Genomic DNA, 22,071 nt, shown 5'->3' on the forward strand with positions numbered 1-22,071 from the left:
GTGTATATGTGTGTGTGTGTGTGTGTGTGTGTCCCCAAATAAAACTTCTAAGGATGGGACATACAGTATTTGAAAAGTATACTGGATGGAATTAACATGAAGATGAATCTGACCTAATCTGTTTTCAAAGAAGCTCATCATCTGGTGGGATAGGCTGACTTCTTCGACGACAGAGGGGTGGAAAGTGTGTGGCTGGGTTAAAAGAAGAGCAGTCTGCAATTCCAAGTTCCTGGAGTTAAGGTGTGTCCCAGGTTAAAATTCCTCACCAAAGGGTTGAAGCACCGTGCCCGCTTCCGGAGGCTGGAGCACAGGCCACGGAGTGGACATTACTCCCTACCCCCGTGGCATGGCCGATGTTGGGAGCCCTGGTTTCAGCTCCGTTGTGGCTTTTTGATAGCACAGACTCTAGTTCCGCAAGCCCACGCTATTATCATCCGTGACACAAGTTGCTGATTTTGGACAATAGTTCTGTGCTAAGCCACCCTCAGAAATACGTTTTTTAAAGGTCATACGGTCTGAAACCACGAATCATCAGCATGTCTAATTTCAAGCCACTTCCCTATATGAGAAAAGAGGTTTATTTTTTTTTTAGATTTTATTTTATTTTATTTTTTTTATTTATTTGAGAGAGAGACACAGCGAGAGAGGGAACACAAGCAGGGGGAGTGGGAGAGGGAGAAGCAGGCTTCCCGCCAAGCAGGGAGCCCAACTGGGACTCGATCCCAGGACCCTGGGATCATGACCTGAGCCGAAGGCAGACGCTTAACGACTGAGCCACCCAGGCGCCCCTCCTTAGCAGTAGACTTATAGTGGCATGACCTAAGAGGATAATGTGTATGGGACACAACAGCAATGTAGTATTTCAAATGTGTATTTAATGGCCATTCCATCACAATCAAGCAGAATCACATTTCAAAATATATGAAGTCTTAGGTGTGTGTGTGTGTGTATACACATGCGTGTGCACAGACACACACACTTTTTTTAAGGTGCATTTTCAAGTTTTATTTGGGCTTCATTTCTTCTTGGCTGCCTCAGGTGTTCTCGCAGGTACAATTAGCATAGAACTTCTGAGGTTGATAGCTTCTCATGCACTGAAAGACAAGGTTCTAACAACATTGCACATCTTGGGTATGTTAGAAATTCCAAAAGCCATATGTCACTTCAGAAAACTTAATACCAGTCATGAAACATATTATTCAACATAAAATTTAGGCACTCTATACTTTGGAATAACCACAAAATATTCCGACAAGAGTTAATGCACTTTGTGATTACTTCTACTCAAAGGTAATTCTCAATTAAAATCTGTGATTATTAAATAACATTTTAAAATCAGAGCCCATTCCATTTTGTTAACGACTGTGAACCATTTGTAGCATTGTGTTTTAGTTCAAAGATACTAAACTACTTCTATTACTGATCCTGGTCCTCATCTTTCATGGTACATTTTTTACAGAAGAACCTATAACATTCACTGATAAGCATCTCTCCCCGCCACCTCCTGCTAATACCTAAATAAGAATGCCTCTATTCAACCTTAAAGGTATTTTTGTATTTTCTGCTGCCGTTGCTTTCTTAGCATGTAAAACTTTAGCAAATGAGGGGCTTCCTGAAGATCAGGAAACATTAGTCAAGTAGCCCCCTCACTGACTCTTAGGCTGAGTTCATTTCCACAGTCACTTGGTGGCCAAGCATGCTGCTCCATCCCTATGTTCCTACAGTTTGTGCTGCTAGATTGACCAGTAGGGAGCCAAGGGGAAGGATGCTCAAATTTGTCACTCCACTTTGCACAAGCCCAAGGCCACCCAGACCTCATCTGACTTGAGGGAAAACTTACTGATCTCTGCAGACTGGTTCTGGGGCTTATACCTGCTTGTCTGAAGACTGAAGGGGAGGCAATGATGCTGCCTACTGAGATGCCATTAACTCCAGCTGAACTTCCTGGACTTGAACATGAGTTAGCACGGTTAGAATTCAGAACATGGATGCTAATTGTTCCTGTGGAGAACAAGGTGCATTTGCTCAGTGGTATACGTTTATGTAGCCAAGAAAACAACTAGAAAGCCTTCCAGAATTTTCAGATTACAGTCTGCAAATGGACTCATCATAATCACCAATGACTAGCTTATAAAGATCTATCCAGAGAAACAAATTTGAGACATATCTGACTCTAAGTCGTGCAGAAAAGAGCACAATAATTTCCCATAGGAGACTTGGGTGTTTCATCATGGGGATCAATGGTAAGTTAATTACACTATTAATGTTTTCTGGCATACCTGAAGAGACAATTAGCATAAGTAAATCATGAGTGAGATGACAAGTTGCTTAACATTTGTTTCTGTTCATCAGAGGACATGTGAGCTTGCTGTAAGCCTCTTAGCGAGGAGGGATGGGCAGAGAAGGGCACAGGAATGAGAGGTGGTTAACTTCGGTTGCAGCAAACAGAATCAGAACCAGTTACTACTAGTGGCTAAACATGGATGTGAGATGCAAATCAGGTAAGACTCGTTCTAGGTTTAGAAATTCACCTCACCAAGAGGCTGAAGGTTGATTTGGACAATTCCCGTGACATCTAGCCGCCTCTCCTGAGCAAAGAGGGTGAGGGGGTAAATGAAGGTGGATTCTAGTGGAGGCTGCTTTTCATCCTCTCTCAGAGCTTCATCTTCCTATGGATACTCTACAACATCTATCTTGTGATTAGGACCCGGGGCTCACGACAGCACAGTTAAGATTACAGTCCCTTTCTGGTGTTTTAGAATGGCCACAGCTTGCTCATGAGTAACACCTTCCAGCGTCTCGCCATTGACAGCTAAAATCTGATCGCCTCGCTTCAACTGGCCATCATCTGCAGCTGCTCCCTACAAACAAGAGACATTCCAGTTTAATCCAGGACCAAGCAGTTCACAAATAATATTAATATTATCATGTGCTTATGAAAAGAGTAACTTTAAAAGCTACCAGTTAAAAGTGATTTCTAGGTAATGTTTTTCAACCAGGAAAATTACGAATGTAGGATGTGTTACTTGAATAATGGTTGAATAGTAACCATAATTATGCACTGCTTAGGTAACATACTAGTAGACATGTACTCACATTCACATTTCTTTTTTTTTTTTTTAAGATTTTATTTATTTATTTGAGAGAGAGAGAATGAGAGAGAGCACATGAGAGGGGGGAGGGTCAGAGGGAGAAGCAGACTCCCTGCCGAGCAGGGAGCCCGATGCGGGACTCGATCCAGGGACACCAGGATCATGACCTGAGCCGAAGGCAGTCGCTTAACCAACTGAGCCACCCAGGCACCCCACATTTCTTTTAATACAAGTAGGACCTTATTTCAATATTCAGTATGGAATGGAATTTGAACGTCATATTCACGAATACATAGACACTGACAAAGGCAGAACTGAATCTGGTGTTAGTCTTATTGCCAGTAACATCATTACATAGGGTTCCCATTGCATTATTAAGATATTAGCACTGAGGTGATCTGTCAAAAATAAGTGTAGCCTCGGGCACCTAGCTGACTCAGTTGGTAGATCATGCAACTCTTGATCTTGGGGTCAAGAATTCCGAACCCCATGTTGGGTGTAAAGATTAAATAAATAAACTTAAAAAATAAATGCAGCCTCTAAAATGGAGTGAATTGTACTGTATGTGCATTGTATCTCAATACAGTTGTTTTACATAAACATTTACATAAAATACACAAAGTGTAACATCTCTAAAATTTTGTAATATCACATTCAAAAGCTTCAACTTCATTTATCTTTCATCATTTAGGATTCTGAATGATTACTTTCATTATATACTCAGTCATGCATGGCTGCTCAAAATGGCACAAAGCAAGTGAAACGGGCTTTTTAAAATTCTAAAACCAAGTTATCTAAAAATACCGTGATATTACTAGAAATATTTTGGATGAATAAGGAAAGAAAATAACCTAGGCAATGATTTGTAGGAGGCTTTCTCCTTTTGTTGGGGTAACTGTAAAAATGCCTTGAGAAATTAGTGCCGGGAGAGTCCCCTAAATAATGTTGAAGTGCTAGGGAAAATAATCGAGGCCCACAGTCCTGATGGACTCAGGCAGGAGCCAAACTGAGAGGCACTAATGCTCCAGAGACCTGTGTCTACCTGCAGTATGAAGGTCCTCAGGTGATGGGTGAATTATCTAGAATTTCAAAACTGTGAAAAGGGTGGAATTCTGGTATTAAGGTATAATAAAGAATATTCAAAACCAGGTCTGTACTGGGGGCTAATACCAAAATTAAAAAACTTATAACTTCATTCAAATCTTTTTTTTCTTTTAAGAAAGTATGTTAACTGCAACACAGACAAGATTAAACAGCTTGTGGATAAAATCAGAATTACTTGGCTAACTTGATTTTATTAAATGTTACATGCTAAGATCTAAGGACTTTAGGAAACCTCAGATATTTGTGTACTTTTTTTGAAAAGCATATCCAGTTTTTTAAGTTTTCATTTTCAGTAATGCAAAAAAGGGTGACTTTTCAACTTTCTGGAATCTGTATATTTTTGCAGGTATTGCTGTGTTTACCCGGTCATTACTACTGACCTCTCCTGCTTGATCAGTGTGGCATTTGTAGACTAAGCAAAGGAAGGAAGAAATAAATGATTCACAGACAGACCTCCATCTAGTTCATAAATGTGGCTTTACTGACTTGCTGTGTCCCCAGTTTGTCACTCAGCCTTCCTTAATACTGTAAAATAGGCATCTACTAACTACCTGTTGGCCTATTCTAAGGAGTGAGTGTATGGCACATGGTATTTACTCAATAATGGTGGTAGTGTGATAAAATAAACTCTCATGGTGATTGAGCTCATGTTTTCAGATTTCACAGTCTCTGAAAAGCTGTTCCCTAAATGCTCAGGATTGTTGTAGTCATTGTAAGCCAATTTCTTGTTGGCTTATGGTAAAATCTGATTGCTGAAAAGACTGAGACCTAAAGCTGGCTTTGACTTTGAAGTTTCCAATCAAACACCTGAAAGAAATGGAAGGTTCTGATAGACCGTTAATCAGATTAAGTCCCAAAAATCCTATACATTCAAAGTGCCTGTCACGCTTCCTATTTCTGGAGGGGAAAAAAAGACCTCGATGGGCCAAATTAATAGCTTAGTTGAGCAAGAGAATTATTAAAAGAAGCTTAGGGACACTAAGAAGGTCCCATAAAAACCCACACTGTGGGTATCTGAGATCCAGAAACTTGAGAAGACAAACATTTTTAAGAATAAATGATCGTTGCTGGGCGCCTGGCTGGCTCAGTCAGTAGAGCATGTGGCTCTTGATCTTGGGGTAGTGAGTTCAAGCCCCACGTTGGGGTGTAGAGATTACTTAAGTAAACTTAAAAAAAGAGTGTATGTTCATTGTTTAAAAACATGGAAAACATATGGCGATTGTTCCTACATCCTCAAAATTCCTATGGAGGAAATGTTTAGCTTAGTGTCAAAATTCATTTTTAGAAGGATTTCACCATTAAAAAAAAAACAAAAAACAAACAAACCAAAAAACTCTTCTGCTAGTTTTTGGTTTATTGAGTCTCTAAAGAAAACTTTTAAATTTGGATATATTGGTTCACTCAAACAAGTGAAAAAAAAAGTCATCCAATGAGATTTCATTATAATAAACACTATGGAACTATCTAAAACTAATGATAATAATTGTTTGTAGTGGCATATTCTTTTATTGAGACTGAACTAAGTAGGCTATTAGCTAGGGCTTTAGAACTTTTTTTTTTTTTTTAATTCAGAGCTTTTCATTTTTAGGTGTTCTTCACTTTACAAACAAAGGTCCATTCCTTAAAAAATAAAACATATCAAGGATATTCAATATTTCCTCCTAGGTTACCACTTGCAGACGTGCTTTCTAAGTGAGCACTTTCAATGAGGACCTTTGAAGAGAGATTCTGTGGGAGCTTCCGTGCATCCATTATCCCCACTACTTTGTCCCACTGTGATCTGATGGTAGTTTCTTTTCAAAACCCACCAGCCATGCATGACCATTTCATTCTCAGCTGTATGTTCTGTGGACCTGACCAAAGGGCCTGCACCCGGTCCCACTGTCTGTGAGCTGTCTAGATGGGTACAGCTGGTGTGACTGCTAACTCCAGGCTGTAGGTCAAAAGGCCTGAGAAACTAACCAGTCCTCTGTTTGAACACAGCAGATCCACCTATGAAGTGAGCAGGGGATTACAAACATTCTGGAAGAGCTTTATGGAGGCAAAGGCAGGGAAGCAGAATGTGTTTTTCACTATTCTTACCTACATAGCTGGCTTTTGTAAAAAGCAAAGTATAATAATGCCCCCCCAAATAATTGTCACAACTACTTTGTTACATATATATACATATATTTAAATATATCCAAATTTAAAAATGAAAATTATCACAACTACTGTTGTCTTAGGAAAAGGAGGGTCTGTATGTAGCTTACCACCTTGGGAATTATCAGACTGGGGCAGCACTGCTATCCAGAATGTTTCTGACCTGCCTTTCCTCTCCCCTTTTGCCCATCACCAGGTCAACAGGTGTGTGGTTTGGGAATAACAGGTCTTCTTAATAGGCACCCTAACAAATTGGAAACAGGTGGGTAAATCTGCAGCTGCCTATTGTGTTCCAAAAGGAAATGCCAAATGGCTTAAGGATTATGTCAGGTCATAGTTAGGTTCCATTAACAGGTGGTAAGAGCTGCACAGGTAAAAGTGAACTTGTTATTTAGTGTATAGTATAGCTTTCTAGAAAGAGTATCTATCTTATTTCTTCTCTTGAAGACCTTTATTTTTTTAGGAAAAAGCAGTAGGAGGCCACTGGATCAATGAGTAAATAAATGACTGCGATAAAACCAATGAAGAGTAAAGTTGCACTATCAACACTAAGTCCTTTTCAGAGATCTTCAAAATTTATAATAAAATTGAATTTCAACTTTAAAAATCACAATAAAGTTAAAAATAACTCATCTAAGGGGCGCCTGGCTGGCTCAGTTGGAAGGGCATGTGACTTGATCTCTGGGTTGTGAGTTCAAGCCCCACATTGGGCGTAGAGATTATTTAAATAAAGAAACCTAAAAACAAAAACAAAAACAAACCCTTACCTAAGAGCCATCTAGAGGCAGCGGTAGGAATTTATACCATGACCTATGTATCAAGTAGGATGTACTGCTATGTTTAGTTCCTGAGAAGCACTATTACCCAGTCAGGGTCTAATTTAGTGGCCTGATCCTGCAAGTACCTTAGCAGAGGCCTGGAATAGAGAGAGCAACTTAAGCTAAAGCATCCTGAGGTTACTGGTGACAGCCAGCCATTAATGCGGTACCGACCCAAGGCCCGTACAGAGCTTTCTGCTTCCCGGCCCTCTGCTGTCATCTTTTCTTGAAGGAGAAAGCCAAACTTCTGTTCTAGCCCAGAATAATACTTCCAAGGCCAGCTTCCAAAGAGTGGGGAATTGCTCCTTATATCGTGTTCTTGAAAGAAGACACTCTTTTAAAATCTACTTTTGTAATAGGGTCCAAAGAAAATTACTCTTCCTGTAACTCCACTCTTATAAAAGAACTCCTCTTTCACTAGTCTGGTGTGGGAATGTCCTACACAAGGTTAAAATGAAATAAGCATATAAGCACACACCCAGGTAGAGGTAAAAGTAAGCAAGGCAAAGCACTTTAAAAAAAATCTCACCTAGGTTTAATTAAAAAAAAAAAAGTACAGTAAAAAGGAAAAAAATACCTTTGCAAATATAGTCTTGACATAAATTGGCAGGTCTCCATGGGGACTTCCATAACCCCCTACAATACTAAACCCCAATCCTTCAGAGCCTTTCTCCAAAGTAATAATCTTAGGTGGAGGTGTTCTGAAAACACAATGCACGCTGTTTAATTCAAGAATAGATATTGAGAGGGAATTTCATTTTAATGGAAGAACACAGATTTGAGAGAGACTTTCATACTGCGAAACTATGAAGGCCAGTTTATGAAATCGAACTCTCAGAGAGCAACCTAGAAGCTTACTTTCACATTTCCCGTGTCACGCGGGACTGAGGAGCAATATGTCTTTAATGACTTGATGTTTTAGGGGTTTCTCTTTCGTAAAACTGTTTTTTAATGAAAAATAAAGTCATGATGCTGAGCTTGTCACAGCACCCTTCTATATGCTTAGTTTTTTTTTTTTTTTTAAAGATTTTATTTATTTATTTGACAGAGAGAGACACAGTGAGAGAGGAACACAAGCAGGGGGAGTGGGAGAGGGAGAAGCAGGCCTCCAGCTGAGCAGGGAGCCCGATGCGGGACTCGATCCCAGGAACCTGGGATCATGACCTGAGCTGAAGGCAGTCACTTAACCAACTGAGCCACCCAGGCGCCCTATATGCTTAGTTTTTAACCTTGACACTTACTGTTTAAAGCTGAATGAGACTGTCTTTATATCCTTAAAGAAGGTGCGGGCAGACGGAGAGGTGGGCTTTCGCTTAGCTTAGGGGCAGACCGCCAGTCTGCAGGTGGGCTTCTGTGCAGGATAGGGATGCCAGCCGCAAGCTCAGCACACGGCTGCTCCTTTTCTGCCCAAGTAGCCCCATACACCTCGCCCACCACTTCCCCCTAGGGGACCCAGGGTGGGAACTCATTCTTCAAAGCCCCCCGTCCAAGGTGATGCTTTCCTTTGGGAGAGTCAGCCGCTCCTCCTTTGTATCCCTCTGCAGTGCGGCCAGATGTCCACCATGCACTCGCTATACTGTGGCGTGCTGCTGAGCCATCTTTCTCCTCTACCAGACTACGAACTCCTTAAGTCTCTGTCACCTGTCACCTTTGTTCCCGGCTGTCTGCATTGTGCTTGTCACAAACTCAGGATCATGACTGTGTCCGTGAGAAGTGAAATCCGGGAGAAAAGAGAGAAACCAAGGAGAAGCAAAATGGATAAAGACTGTCTGTTTCAAATGGGTAATTTAGATTTTCAAAGTTTCGTCCAGTGTGGAAGTCTTCTCTCTTAGAAATAACATGGCTAAAAATTAAATGTGGGCTCAAGTCGTTTAAGCTTAGCGAATGCCAATTTCTTATTCCCAAATGCCCTTGTCCAAAGGGTGAAAACCTAAAGGAACCCCGGAATCCCGGCACCTGTCTTCCCCGTCGGGGGTTCATATTTACACACTGGACGCCGCACCTGGTTTGTGGCAGCATGCATGTCCGAGGGGCAGAGCTGTGTGGTATAAACTCAGCCGTTCATGGATTTAGAGAAATCTGCAAAACTGGGATATAAGCCACCTTTGCATACACTGTTCTGACTAGAATATTCTTCCGTCTCCCCCTTCCTCAATTTTGCCCGGCTTATTTTCGGGTGGATTTTCAGCTGGTTCACACCGATGTACTTACTGGTTGTTTACAGCAGGCAATCCATAGTAATTGCTGAACGTCCGTGTCATATAAATTGTTAACTGTTTTCAATGCCACTCCTGCTTATTCCAATTCTTTTAAAACTCAGCCGAAGCGGTAGTGTCTCCAAGGACACGCCCTAACAGGGTTGTGCCCCACTTCCACGGTTTCACAGCACCCTGTGCTTATTTATCTTTCTCGTGGAACGTGGCTCCCCTATACTTATCAACTCTTACAAACGTGGATTTATGGGCCTGTTTTCCCAATTCTCTGGCAATTCCTTGAGGACTGGGGCAATGCCTTCACCTGTTTTTTAAATTTGAATCCTCAGAGCCCAGTACGTGTACAGTAGCCGGCCTTCGGAAGGTGCTCAATAAAGATCTGCTGAAATAATGATGAATTATCCCCTACGGCCACACGGTAATGATGTCATGAACAAGGCTCCCCATTTCATGACTTCGTGGCCTTGTAAGTATTCTCCGTCATGGCGCACCGGCCAGACATGAATTGGATAATACATGGTTCCTCTTCAAACGCAGCCCCCTGTTTCTAAGGATACTGAAATAGGAATCTAGATGTCTGAAGTCATTGTCTTAGAGCTAGGCCCTGGGAGCCACCAAATCACTAGAGACCTTCGTAATTGTGCTTCTTCGTGATGAGAGACCTGTTTTCACGGGGAGAGGGGGAGAATGTAACTCCACTCCTCAGTTGGCAACCTCAGATGGAGTTTGCCTCCATTTATCTCACATTTTCAATTCGTTTTAATTTACTTTCATATAGAAGACTAATAAAAAAGAATCTCCAAATGTTAACAGCGGTTGGATTATAAATAATTTATAAATCCTTTTATGCTAGTGGTTCCCAACTTGCCAGGAGCTGTGGTTCCTAGCAAAGGAACCAAGATTACAAGGGCATCTCTGTACTTCCATAGGGACATCAAAGGATGCTAAAGGTGCACCAGGTACTCTTCCTATAATAGGGTCAGGGCCACTGTAACTTGAAAATATCGTAATTTTATGTATTTGTCATATTTTAATAGCATGCATTTATTACTTTCATAATGAGAGAAAAATAAAAACGAGCTTAAGTTTAATATTCCTTCCTCAAGAAAAACAAACTCAAAGGTGTCATTTAAGCTGCGAAGTACCGGGAGAAAGTTCGAAATGTCTGTGATCAACAGCGCTTTCCAATGAAACATTCAGATCCGTCAAGAAGCATTTACTGAGCACCTACTGGTGACCAGGCACTGGCGGTACGGAGAGGCATAACTTTAGGCAGCATTTCTGAAAATACAGATCCTCTGCCGATCCGTAGCAAAACTGCCCTGGGGAATCCACTACAGACCACCTCATCAGAGTCTCTGAGAATGGGGCCAGAGAAATGAGCCATTTTACATATGCTCCGTGGATATTTAATGTGCACATTCCAGTGTGAGAAACCCTGCTTTCATGAACAATTGTAATAGCAATGATGGGTTTTAATGAAGAATCCCAGCAAGTATAACAGTAAGATTTAATCTCGGAACAAGATTTTAGCTTAGAACACACAGTTCCCTGCATAATACAGCAGGGTGCACCTGGGCTGTGAATCTGTGATTTCTTAAGGAAGAAGGAACCGTGTCAAAGTAACCAGGTGCAGTGTGTGTGCAGGCCCTTGACAGTAGTCTCTTAGGAAGTTCTACGTGGAACCAAGCCTGGTGAGAAATCAGGAAACCTTGGTGCGTTCCTGGAGATTCTCTAGGAGTGAGGAAAGGTAATGTGTACTTCATCCCTCTTCTTCTCTAGAAAGCACACTCTAGATTCTGGAAAGGTCTCGCTGAGCCTTGCCCACACACGTAATAGGCACTGTGCATCTCGAATACTCACTCTGTGTCTTCTGGATGGTGTTCAGCAGCGGAAGAACCAAGGTGGTAGCTTGTAGACATGTTTTCAAGCTGAGTTGCTATGGCGCTTATGTTGGTATCTGCTACAACCTGGGGGAAAATCAGAACAAGAAAACCCACCGTAAGTCCGGGGAGAATTAGAGAAACCACACGATCTTCAATGGTTGGTTCTCATCCTCATCTGACTCAACCTATTTGCAGCATTTGACACAAATGGATTATTCTCTCAAACTACTGTCTTCATTTGGCTACCATGACACCATACTTTCCTAGTGTCCTTTCTATTTCCTGAACCTCTATGGGAGTGCCACAGGGCTCCGTCCTTGAGTTTCTTATCTCTCCCATCTAAACCTCCTCTTAGTTAGCTCATCTTATCTTGTCTCACCCTAGTTGATCATCTAAATACCATCTCTGTAATACCAATCTATGTAATGATAATTCCTGAATCTGCATCTCCACACCACCTCTTAACTCCAGATCTCTCTATCCAATCACCAGTTAGTGGGATGTCCAGCAGGTATGTCAAAGCTAACATGCCAGGACTGAGCCCACCCCCTCCGACCTCTGCTCTGGTAGTCTTCCTCATCTCAGGTAACTACAGCTTCATTCTTTCAGTTTCAACAAATGCCTCGGTGTCGTCCTTGACTACTTCTCTCACAACCCACATACAGTTCTCATAAAATTCTATTGGTCTTTTTTTTTTTTTTTTTTAAGATTTTATTTATTTATTTGAGAGAGGGAGGGAGAGCACAAGCGGAGGAGGGGCAGAGGCAGAAGAAGCAGGCTCCCCGCTGAGCAGGGAGCCCGATGCGGAACTCATCCCAGGACCCTGGGATCATGACCTGAACCAAAGGCAGACGCTTAACGACGGAGCCACTAGGCGCCTCTCTATTGGTCTTTCTACAAAATCATCTCTTGCCTGGAGTTCTACAAAAGTCCCCTGGCTGTTCTCTTTGCTTCAGCCCCTCGCCGACTCATTCCATAGCAGCTAGAACGGTCCTGTTCAAACACAGCAGATGATTACACTCCTCTGCTTAAAACTGTCCAAAGGAAACCCAGCTCCCTAAGGTCACAAGTTTAAGTCCTACTATGACCCACAAGGTCATCTGCGGGTAACCTGCCCAGTTATGTCTCTGCTTTCAGCTCTTAACATTTTCCTCTGCGGCCACGGTGTTCCAGCCACACTGGCCTCCTTGCTGTCCCTCTAACATGCCGGGGGCGTCTCCACCTTAGTGCTCCGCTGGTGCTCCACCTTCTGTCTGGAACACTCTGCGATCAGCATCTGCACGGGTGGCTCCTTCACTTCCCACAGCTCCTTGGCCACTGTAACTAAAATTTCCACACCAACACTCAGCCCAACATTTCATACCCTCCTCTGCTTTGTGTTTCCTTCTCACCACCACTACTGTCTAACAAACTTCATCTATTTTACCTTATTTATCTTATTGTCTGTCGCATCATATCAGAGTGCGAGGGCAGGAAGCTTGTCTGTTTCAGTCACTACTGTATCTTCATTATGTACAACACTGCCCAGCATGTAGATGCTCAAATAATATTTGGTGAATGAAAGAAAGAAAGAATGACTATCTGATTCCCTATTGTTTTTTTTAGATGGTTCCAAACAATAGTACATGACAGGTAAACATCCACTTTACATTTGTAACCTGCAAATAAATTCAAAAGCATTCAAAGGAAATACGGTATGGCTGTGACAGCTCACACTGGGACAAAGAATGAGGTTCTGGAGTTCAGTTTCTGCCATTTAAATGGTGCTGTGCCTGAATTTCAGCTTTCTCATCTGTTGAACGGGAATCATAAAAGCCTGCCTTGTATGCTTAGCCTGGAGATGCCTTCCATCTCCACTAGTTCTGAGCTGCTTTCTCCAGAGCTCCCGGGCTACTCCTCGTTCTGACCGGTGGTTCTTCTTCTAGGTTATAGTCATCAGTGCAGAAGTACGGAGTGAGGCACCTGACACCAATGCCAAGAACTGGATTTGGCTGCAGTTTCAGAAAGAGCCAACAGAGGGCACGGCTGCCTAAACTGCTAAGTTTAGCTGCAACTAACAGATTAACAATAGTAACAATAGAGTTTTTACAACAAGGAAAGCAAGGGCCAGCCCTGGCGAGTCAGAACACATTTTGGTGAAGTATCCTATTCTGGGGGAAAACACAGCTGTGTGCAAGTTATGGAATCTTCTCGAAATACCATCATATACAGAATGGCTGAATGAACTGGGCAAATATTTAGGATAAGAGACAAAGGGGAAAAGATAGACTTGCCTTGACCACAAGAGCCCCTCCACTTTCCATCAGCCCTTTCTGTACTCTCCCCACAGCTAGTGTATCGGAGAATTTGTCTTTGCATATGACCTCCTAGTCTGATATATCCAATTGTCAACTTACCATCTGCATTAACCAAATTCAAACTTTTGATCCAACAACCATTTTCTCATTCATTTTCCCCCTTAGTAGATGGCACCTCTGACTACCTGATTAAAATGTGCTAGGTATAAGATTGAAAATACTTTTTTTTTCAAATATTTTTAAAGATTTTATTTATTTGACAGAGAGAGACACGGCGAGAGAGGGAACATAAGCAGGGGGAGTGGGAGAGGGAGAAGCAGGCTCCCCATAGAGCAGGGAGCCCGATGCGAGGCTCAATCCCAGGACCCCGGGATCATGACCTGAGCCAAAGGCAGACGCTTAACCCACTGAGCCACCTAGGTGCCCCAAGATTGAAAATACTTAATTGCTCACTGGTGACGACTGTCTAACTAGAAAGGATACCGGGATGCTAACCACACAGGTGCTTACTGAGTATCAACCTGATACATCATCCCTCTCTCACCTGCCATATGTAATCCACCACCAAGTCTTCTGGATTCTCTCTCTAAAATGCTTCTCAAATCCGTTTCCTTTTTGCTTCTGTGGTGACCATCCTAATCAATTCATCATCATCATCTGCCTTTTAACCGGCATCCCCACTCATCCTCTTCCAATCTCTCTTCTATACAATAATAGCCAGTTATCTTTTTCAATATAAAATGGATAATGGCAATCCCCTGCTTAAAACCTTTCGGTGGTCTCTCTCTGTACTTAGAATAAAACTCAGACTCCCTAAGTATATACACAAAAGTCCTCCCCTAGGGCGCCTGGGTGGCTCAGTTGGTTGGGCGACTGCCTTTGGCTCCGGTCATGATCCCAGAGTCCCGGGATCGAGTCCCACATCGGGCTCCCTGCTCAGCGGGGAGTCTGCTCCTCCCTCTGACCCTACCCCCTCTTGTGCTCTCTCTCTCTCTCAAAAAAAAAAAAAACAAAAAACGTCCTCCCCTAGCCTGCTCCTCTAATCTCATCAGTTTCCTTCCACTCCACTCCACATTCCAGTTCTCTCTGCCCACAATCTGCTCCCCCCCCCAAAAAACACCAGTTGGCCTGGTATCAGCTTACAAGTCACATTCCTTATACAAGCCTTCTTTACTACTGGTGCTTAAATTAATTTTTCTTGTTTTCCTCTCCATAGCACTCCCAAAATCTTTCTCACAAATTTTGATGATACATATTTCCGTGACTGCTAACGGGTCTCCCCCACCTCCCCATCACAGGATTCATGAGGATAAGGACTGCTTCTTAGTATGAACATGCCTGGCACGTAACAATTGCTTAATGAGTATTTGTGGAGTGAATGAACCCAAAACCTTCCTAAGGAATAGGGATTATGGGACTCAGTTTTCTGAATTTCCACAGAACAGAGTGAGACTGATAGAGGTTACAAGGAGATTGGTTTTGGGTCCTTTTAAGGAGAAAAAAACTCTGGTCAGGCCGTTACAGAATGGAACGGCACAGCTTGTTAGAGCATGAGCATCCTGCCAAAGCAAGCATTCAAATAGAGGCTCAAAATCTATCAATTTGGGATATAGCAAAGGGGATTCCTATATTTGGTGGGAATTTGGACTTGTACTCTCAGCTAGCCATAAACAGACTCTCCATTATGGGGCTGAAGAGGAAAGTTGATAAAATATTGTTTTCTCTAAGGTACCTTCAAAAGCCAAGTTTTGATCGCAACCTGCTCCTTTCTTTGCCCATTTGTTCAACCTATAACAGCGCCACGACTACTGAGTATCAACTGAGCACTTACTTTATGCTAAGCACTCTCCTGAGTCCCTACAGAGGTAGGTACCACTATTATTTCTGTATTTTAGACAGACGAACCTGGAGCTGAGAGGTTAAGTAACTTTCCCAAGGTCAGTTAAGGAGTGAAGGCTGGTTTCACTTCCGTGTCATTTCACTCTAGAATCTTGTGCTCTTAATCATATGCAATGTTAGGGTACAGACCTGGTCTCGGACTCTCACATCAGGCAATCTGACTCACGCTGCATATAGTTAAGTACAGTCTAGATATGACAGTCAGGGAGGAAGAGGGGCAGAGAGATAGTTGAACAAGCAGTTGCAAATAGAGCAGACCGTCATGGCGTGTGGTTGACAGCAGGCGGGAAAACTCCCTGGCTCTCACAAGGTATTATAAGAAGAGGGCTCAGGGCATGGGAGATAGATGCCCATGGATGTTCTAGAAGGATCTTTTTTTTTTTTTTAGCTTTTAGAAAGAGAATACACTTTCAAGAGTTCATGAAATCAGCCGTATAAATTGTGAAACCACAGTCACAGTTTTATTTGGGTAAAAATTAAATTTTTTTATCTAGCCAGAAAATATAAAAACACTTCTAACAGCACCATCTTACAGAAAAACTCACATCCCTCTAAAATCTGAAGGTCTCTTCTTACCCCCAACCCTGAAATAAAAAGGGCCTCCCAACCATTGATGATATTAAATCCAAGGGGCTTACCTAGGATCCTTGGAGTTGTTCAAGCTCCTATTTTGTAGGAGTGGAAGCCAAGAAGCTAGATGGCAAATGTGAAGGATTTTCACTGATGGCTTAGTCTTTTGTAGGAAGACAAGGAGACCATAAACCCATCACCCCCAGAATGACTTTAGAGCCCCAAGATGTCTCCATTAACCATCATTAACCACCTTCGTCTCAGAGTTGATTGGTCTTCCCAGGGATAGATTTGTGAAAGGTGATACTCTGATCTATCTCGGAAGGATGTATATGTTCAGATGGGGAGAAGTCCAAGGAGATGTGGCCAAGAGTCTTAGTTCAGCCCTGCATCTGAAGTGTCTTCCCCCATCAACACTAGGGACTAAAAAACATGGAGGTAAGGCTGGGAAAGGTCTATTTATGTGTTTTGAAGGGGGAAGGCAAACAGACTAATGGGAGGTTTACTCTTTTTTTTTTTTTTTTTTAAGTAAATCTATAACTCCTGGGTACAAACTTCTGTGGTAGTTCGGAAGTGAAAAAAAAAAAAGGGGGGCGAGAGTAGAAGAAACTAAGGGAAAGCAGATGTGTTCCGTCCCTTCAACGGACAGGCTTGAAGTTGATGCTATCTAGTGTGGGGGGCAGATATGAACACATGCTGTTCAAAGTGGAGAGAGGAGAGGATAGGGTTTCTGGGTAAAGCAAAGAAGGTTTTGAGGTCCTCAGACAATAGGTATTAAGGTCTGAGCAACTTGAATATGTGGTTCAGGAGCTGTGGTGTCCAGAGTCCTTGGACCCAGCTATGGCCAGCTACATTTCCACAGTATTCAGATTAGCAACCTTTCTTCTCAACCCTCATCCCTGGGGACTGGAGATATGGAAGATGTCTTCCTTGCTTCCCACTCACCCTTCAAAACCATCACCTGGTTCAAAACCTGTGGGTCCTTTAAGTTTATGTGTTTCTTTACTGCTGCACATAGTGCTGCTACGTATATCTTGAGTGGGTCTTTCAGACAAATAACTAGATGCGGCACTGCTAGGTGATGGGTACACACAGAGGAAATGGAATAGATCTTCTGAAGCTGCCAAGTGGCTGCAGCAGTTTGAACTCTGACCACCAGGCTTTAATGATTTGTTTCCTCACCTTCTCCCCAACCTTGTTAGGATCAAACATTTAATAAGTGCCCACCCGAGGAGAGGGAGGTCACTGGTCTGAAGGAAGGTGAGGAGGAAATCCCTGTACCTGAGGAGAGGGAGACGTGAAATGAAAAAGGAGGAGGAAGCCACTGTAACTGAGGGGAGAGAGACTCTTGAAATTAAAAAGGAAGAAGTCTCTCCACTTGAGGAGGGGTAGACTCGTGAAATGGAAGAAGAGAAAGAGGGAGTCACTCTGAGAGAAAGACTTGTGAAATGAAGGATGGGGAAGAAGTCCTATCCTCTGAGTCTAATGAAAAAGCAGAGACTTGTGAATCATTGGAAGAAGAACCAATAAGGATGTTTCCCCCTCCAACTGCTCTTGCCCCTCACAGCGTGTTTCCCCCTCCAACTGCCCTTGCCCCTCACCGTGTGTTTTCCCCTCCAAATGGATTCCCTGGTCAAACTGTGTTTTCCCCTCCAGGAGTGTATTAATTCTGATAATGCTTTCTCATGCCTTGGCTTCTTGTGACATTTACTAATTTAGGTTAAAAGCAAAAACTAAATTCAATCAGAATTGTATGTTTTATATTAAAATGATGTATGCTTGATACTTTCTAATTGGGTAATAAAGCACAGGATTTTATGGCATGGACCCTAGGATGAGTACCTTTCCTTAAAAATAGTTTTGGGGGGCACCTGGGTGGCTCAGGTGGCTCAGTCGGTTCAGCATCTGCCTTCGGCTCAGGTCATGATCCCAGGGTCTTAGGACTGAGCCCCGCATTGGGCTCCCTGTTTAGCACGGAGTCTGCTTCTCCCTCTACACCTCGGCCTAACTCCCCCACTTGTGCTTCTTTCTCTTTCTCTCTGAAATACATAAAATCTTTAAAAAAAAATAGGTTTCGGGGATTGTTTTGGAGAATTGAGAAGTCGAAATATTTTCCAGGTAAGTAGGATTATCACAATGTACAAAAGCTTGAGCTCCTTGCTTACAACTTTTCTGAGCTGCCGATCCTGTAGAGGAGTAAGATTAGCCCTTAGATTTGTTAGGAGTCAAATCTTGCAGTACAAAATACAAATTCAACACTCATACCCATCCTGGGTCCTAGATCCATAGTGTGGATATGCTGAAAACCGACAGGAAGGCTGTCAAGTGAAGGTGCTCTCTGAGAAAGCTGGCATCTTAAGATGGGGCACAGAACAGAAGAACAATCAAGAAAAGCTTGCCTTGGGCACCTGAGTCCCACATTGGGCTCCCTGCTCGGCGGGAAGCCTGCTTCTCCCTCTCCCACTCCCCCTGCTTGTGTTCCCTCTCTCGCTGTCTCTCTCTCTCTGTCAAATAACTAAATGAAATCTTAAAAAAAAAAAAAAAAAGAAAAGATTACCCTGTCCCACGACTGATATTTGGTGTAACTTAATGAAGTAGAAAACACATCTGCTTCAAGTTTTTACTTCGAATCTAATGACACTGATTCCAGGGACATCAGAGTATACTGACTTCAACGTATCTGTTTTAAAAATATAATGGTTTGAAGTGTCAAATGTTTTAAGTCTGAGTAAAATAAGGGGCCAGGTGACTGCTAGTGACATCACCATCTAGTGGCACACATCTCAAATGCCACCTGGAAAACCACCCCGTTTCCAGGGTTTTAGAAATGTTCACATCTGCTGACCTCAAGCCCATATTACTATAATGAAAGTAATACAGTGCCACTTATTTAATGCTTACCATTGGCAAGCTGCTATTTTATTAAACATTACACCTCATTTAATCCTCACAGCAAACTTGGAAGAAAGGAGCGATGATTCCTATTTATAGAAAACTGAAGAGTTAAGTGAGAGGACTCAAACACATGACGTTCTGACACTAAAGACTACTTGTTCTACAGAACTTCCCAGCATCACTTGGCTTTCTGTCCATCATGACCCCCACAGGTCAGCTGGTTACATATTAGAAACACCTGGGAAGCTTTAGACTCTCTTGAAGTCCATGCCACACCCCAGACCCATTCAATCCCTGTGTAGACCGAGGAACCAGGATTGGAATCAGTGACCTTACTGCACAGCCAAGGTTAAGAACGGCTCACAAGCCACTCCTTTACTGGTACTCACATGTGCCTTTAGATGCTTGCCCTGCACCCTCCATCACACACCTTTTCTGTTCCCAACCCAATCCATCTTTCTCCTCTAGTAGAATTTTTCTGGACCGAATTGGTAACCGTGCTGATTAGTTCACTATAATTTCATATCTTTTAACTCAATCAGCATAGCTCAGCAACCCACTCAACGTGACCAACACTTTTGTGCTAGGGGGCACAGACATTCCTTTGGATTGGTTCATGGTTTCAGGCGGAAATGACCCCCAGGCACTCCCTATTCCCCAACTTTTTGATTGGAGAGTTTCCAAACAAAGGATTTCACAGGATTTATAAAGAGGGGGAAGGTGGGGTGACATGGATATTCCAGGCATAGAGAATAACACGCTTTACTCTCTCTAAATAATGCACCACTCCAGTGGGTCTCAGGTTGGCTTCTGAACTAACAGCAGCATCACTGCAATGATCATCATTGAATATTTTTTTCTTTTAAAGATTTTAAGTAATCTCTACACCCAACGCGGGGCTTGGACTTACAAATCCGAGATCAAGTCTCATGCTCTACCAACTGAGCCAGCCAGGCACCCCTTCACTGTAAAAATTTTAATCTTCTGTTTCAGAGGTAATATCATCCCTACCTTGTCTTCTATTTCCTTTGCTCCCAACTACTCCTTTGCTCTCTATTGACTTGCCACCAACTCTGAAAGAAAATCAATTTCTTTAAAGATTGCCAGTGATTTATTTACCAGGTGTAGTGACTTTTCCAGCTTTATTTACTTCTGCTTCATTGGTAAGTGTGCTATTTTTAAAATTCTTTTCTCCTTAAGTGTCTAGAACCTGTATTCTTGACCTGGTTCTTTTCTGTTTATTTTTCCAGGATATTTCTCTTTGTGTGCACATGATAAAAAATTAAATAGTACAGCACATGATAAAAAATTCAACACTTTCACTCTCTAGAGACAACACTAAACATTTCTCTTTTCAATTCCAGAGGTATAAGCTAAGTAATATGCTTATAATCCTGTTTTAAAATTTATCATCTTGTTGATGTCTATCAACTCCCTATTTCAACAGATGAAATATTCCAGTGGATGAAAATTTAGCTTGCCAAACTCTTCCACTTTATATTATTTTAAAGTTCTACTTGTTTTCTGTGTTTCTTTAAATATACGTTTTTAAACCTCTGTAGTTCTAACAATTTCCAACAATCTCTTTTATTTCAACTTTAAAGATTTACTTCTCATATTTTCCTCTCCACTAATACATCCCAAATAACCATGATACTAATATTTCATGCATTATGATGTTTGGTTGTATTGATTTTATTATTATGACTTACAATGTTTATATAAATGTTATTTATACTGAGTCAACTACTGTACTAGGATTACATTTCCTTTTCTTGGTACAAATTTATTTTCTCCAAGGTAACAATGATCTCATTTTGTTTAATTTTTATATACTTATCACCAATTGAGCCCCAAATTTTCCCAGTCATCTCAAACTTCTAATTTAAACAGATGAGAGAATTCATCTGTTCCTTTTCTTTCCTTTTGATGCAGAGGCATCTCTCTTAGGTGTCTTCTCACCCTGCTCCAATTTGGGCAAGTTATTCTCTATGCTCGCTACACAGCTGTCCTGGGACTTCCACGTTTCTCAGCATTGAATCCATTGGCTTCCCTCTTTCTTACTTGCTCTTTTGCTGGAGTACATCCTAAAGTAATTTTCTCAGAAACATACTGCTGAAAAAGAGGTGCCATTTGAATCTCTTGTTCTTCTGTAAGTAGCTTATACTTTTCTTTGAAAGGTTTAGAACGTATATAGGTATTATATTTATTTATCCTGCTTACTGATTCATGGACCTTAGGCTAAGGTTTATTTTTCTTTCTTATTTTTCTGTTTCTCTTTTTGCAACTCCTATTTGTTGGATATTGGATCCCTTGAATTAATCCCATGTCTTTTTCGCTTCCATTTTCAATTGAAGATTCAAAAAGAAGTCACTGTTTTCTCTATATTATCTTAATAAATATGACATCTCTCTCTCTCTCCCCCCAGACCAGCAGGTGGACCCTCTTATATCAATTTGTGTGTGTGTGTGTGTGTGTGTGTGTTCTGGAGAATGTCCCCAAAGGGCCTCCCAAACTACTCTGTAGACAGACCCTTAATGAATCTCCCTGACTTCAGACTCTTTCCCCTGCCTTTCCTACTGTTTCCTTGCTGTTGACTTCAAGCCTTTGTCCTGTCTTTGTCACCACTGTTTTCATTCATTTATTCAGCCAGTACCTATGATATATAATGTGCCAGGCGGTGGGGATGTTGACACTGAAAAGCCTCATATGGCTTTATTTACCCTGTTCCCAGCAGTGAAGTCTCCCTGAGTATTGGCGGTACATTTCCTTTGCCAACTGGACATCTCCAACTATAATGTTCTCTCCCAATGTCCTCTTCCCATATCCCCTAGTTTAGTTAGTGCTACCTCAATCCACCCATTCTGCTACACTCTTGAATGTTTGCACGATTTCTTAATGGACCCAAAACAAGTCTCACAAGTTCCTTTAGTGATAAAAATCTCTGATATCCTCTTTTTATCTTCTGTGTTCTCAAAGAAAGATGTACCAAAAAAAAAAAAAAAAAATTCTAGCGGAGAGTCTGGGTTACCTGATTTTGTCCGAAAAAGGTTTGTTTCATGGTCATTCTATAGACAAAGGAGCTTAACCAAACTATCAGACTAGAAAAGCAAATATAATTGGGAACATTTAAAATGACCCCGTGTAACCACATC

The 22,071-nt window shown here is 41.9% G+C and overlaps 1 protein-coding gene across 7 annotated transcripts in view; it reads right to left on the reverse strand.

Moving 5' to 3' along the window:
* Window positions 1–859: 859 nt before the first annotated feature.
* The window catches only part of PATJ (PATJ crumbs cell polarity complex component), a 353,127-nt gene continuing 331,915 nt past the window's right edge, over window positions 860–22,071 (reverse strand). For 5 of the 7 annotated variants that reach the window (XM_035018405.1, XM_035018407.1, XM_035018410.1 and 2 more), the window contains 3 exons: window positions 11,233–11,339; window positions 7,734–7,875; window positions 860–2,861 (listed from right to left, as the gene is read on the reverse strand). In XM_035018405.1, the coding sequence (XP_034874296.1) occupies window positions 2,715–2,861; window positions 7,734–7,875; window positions 11,233–11,339 (396 nt within the window). In that variant the 3' untranslated portion in view covers window positions 860–2,714. The remainder of the gene's footprint in view (window positions 2,862–7,733; window positions 7,876–11,232; window positions 11,340–22,071) is intronic. The other 2 variants (XM_035018406.1, XM_035018408.1) reach the window with 2 other exon arrangements.

This window comes from Mirounga leonina, unplaced genomic scaffold (assembly GCF_011800145.1).
Source record: "Mirounga leonina isolate KUSES-001 unplaced genomic scaffold, KU_Mleo_1.0 Mir_173, whole genome shotgun sequence".
Lineage (NCBI taxonomy): Eukaryota > Metazoa > Chordata > Mammalia > Carnivora > Phocidae > Mirounga > Mirounga leonina.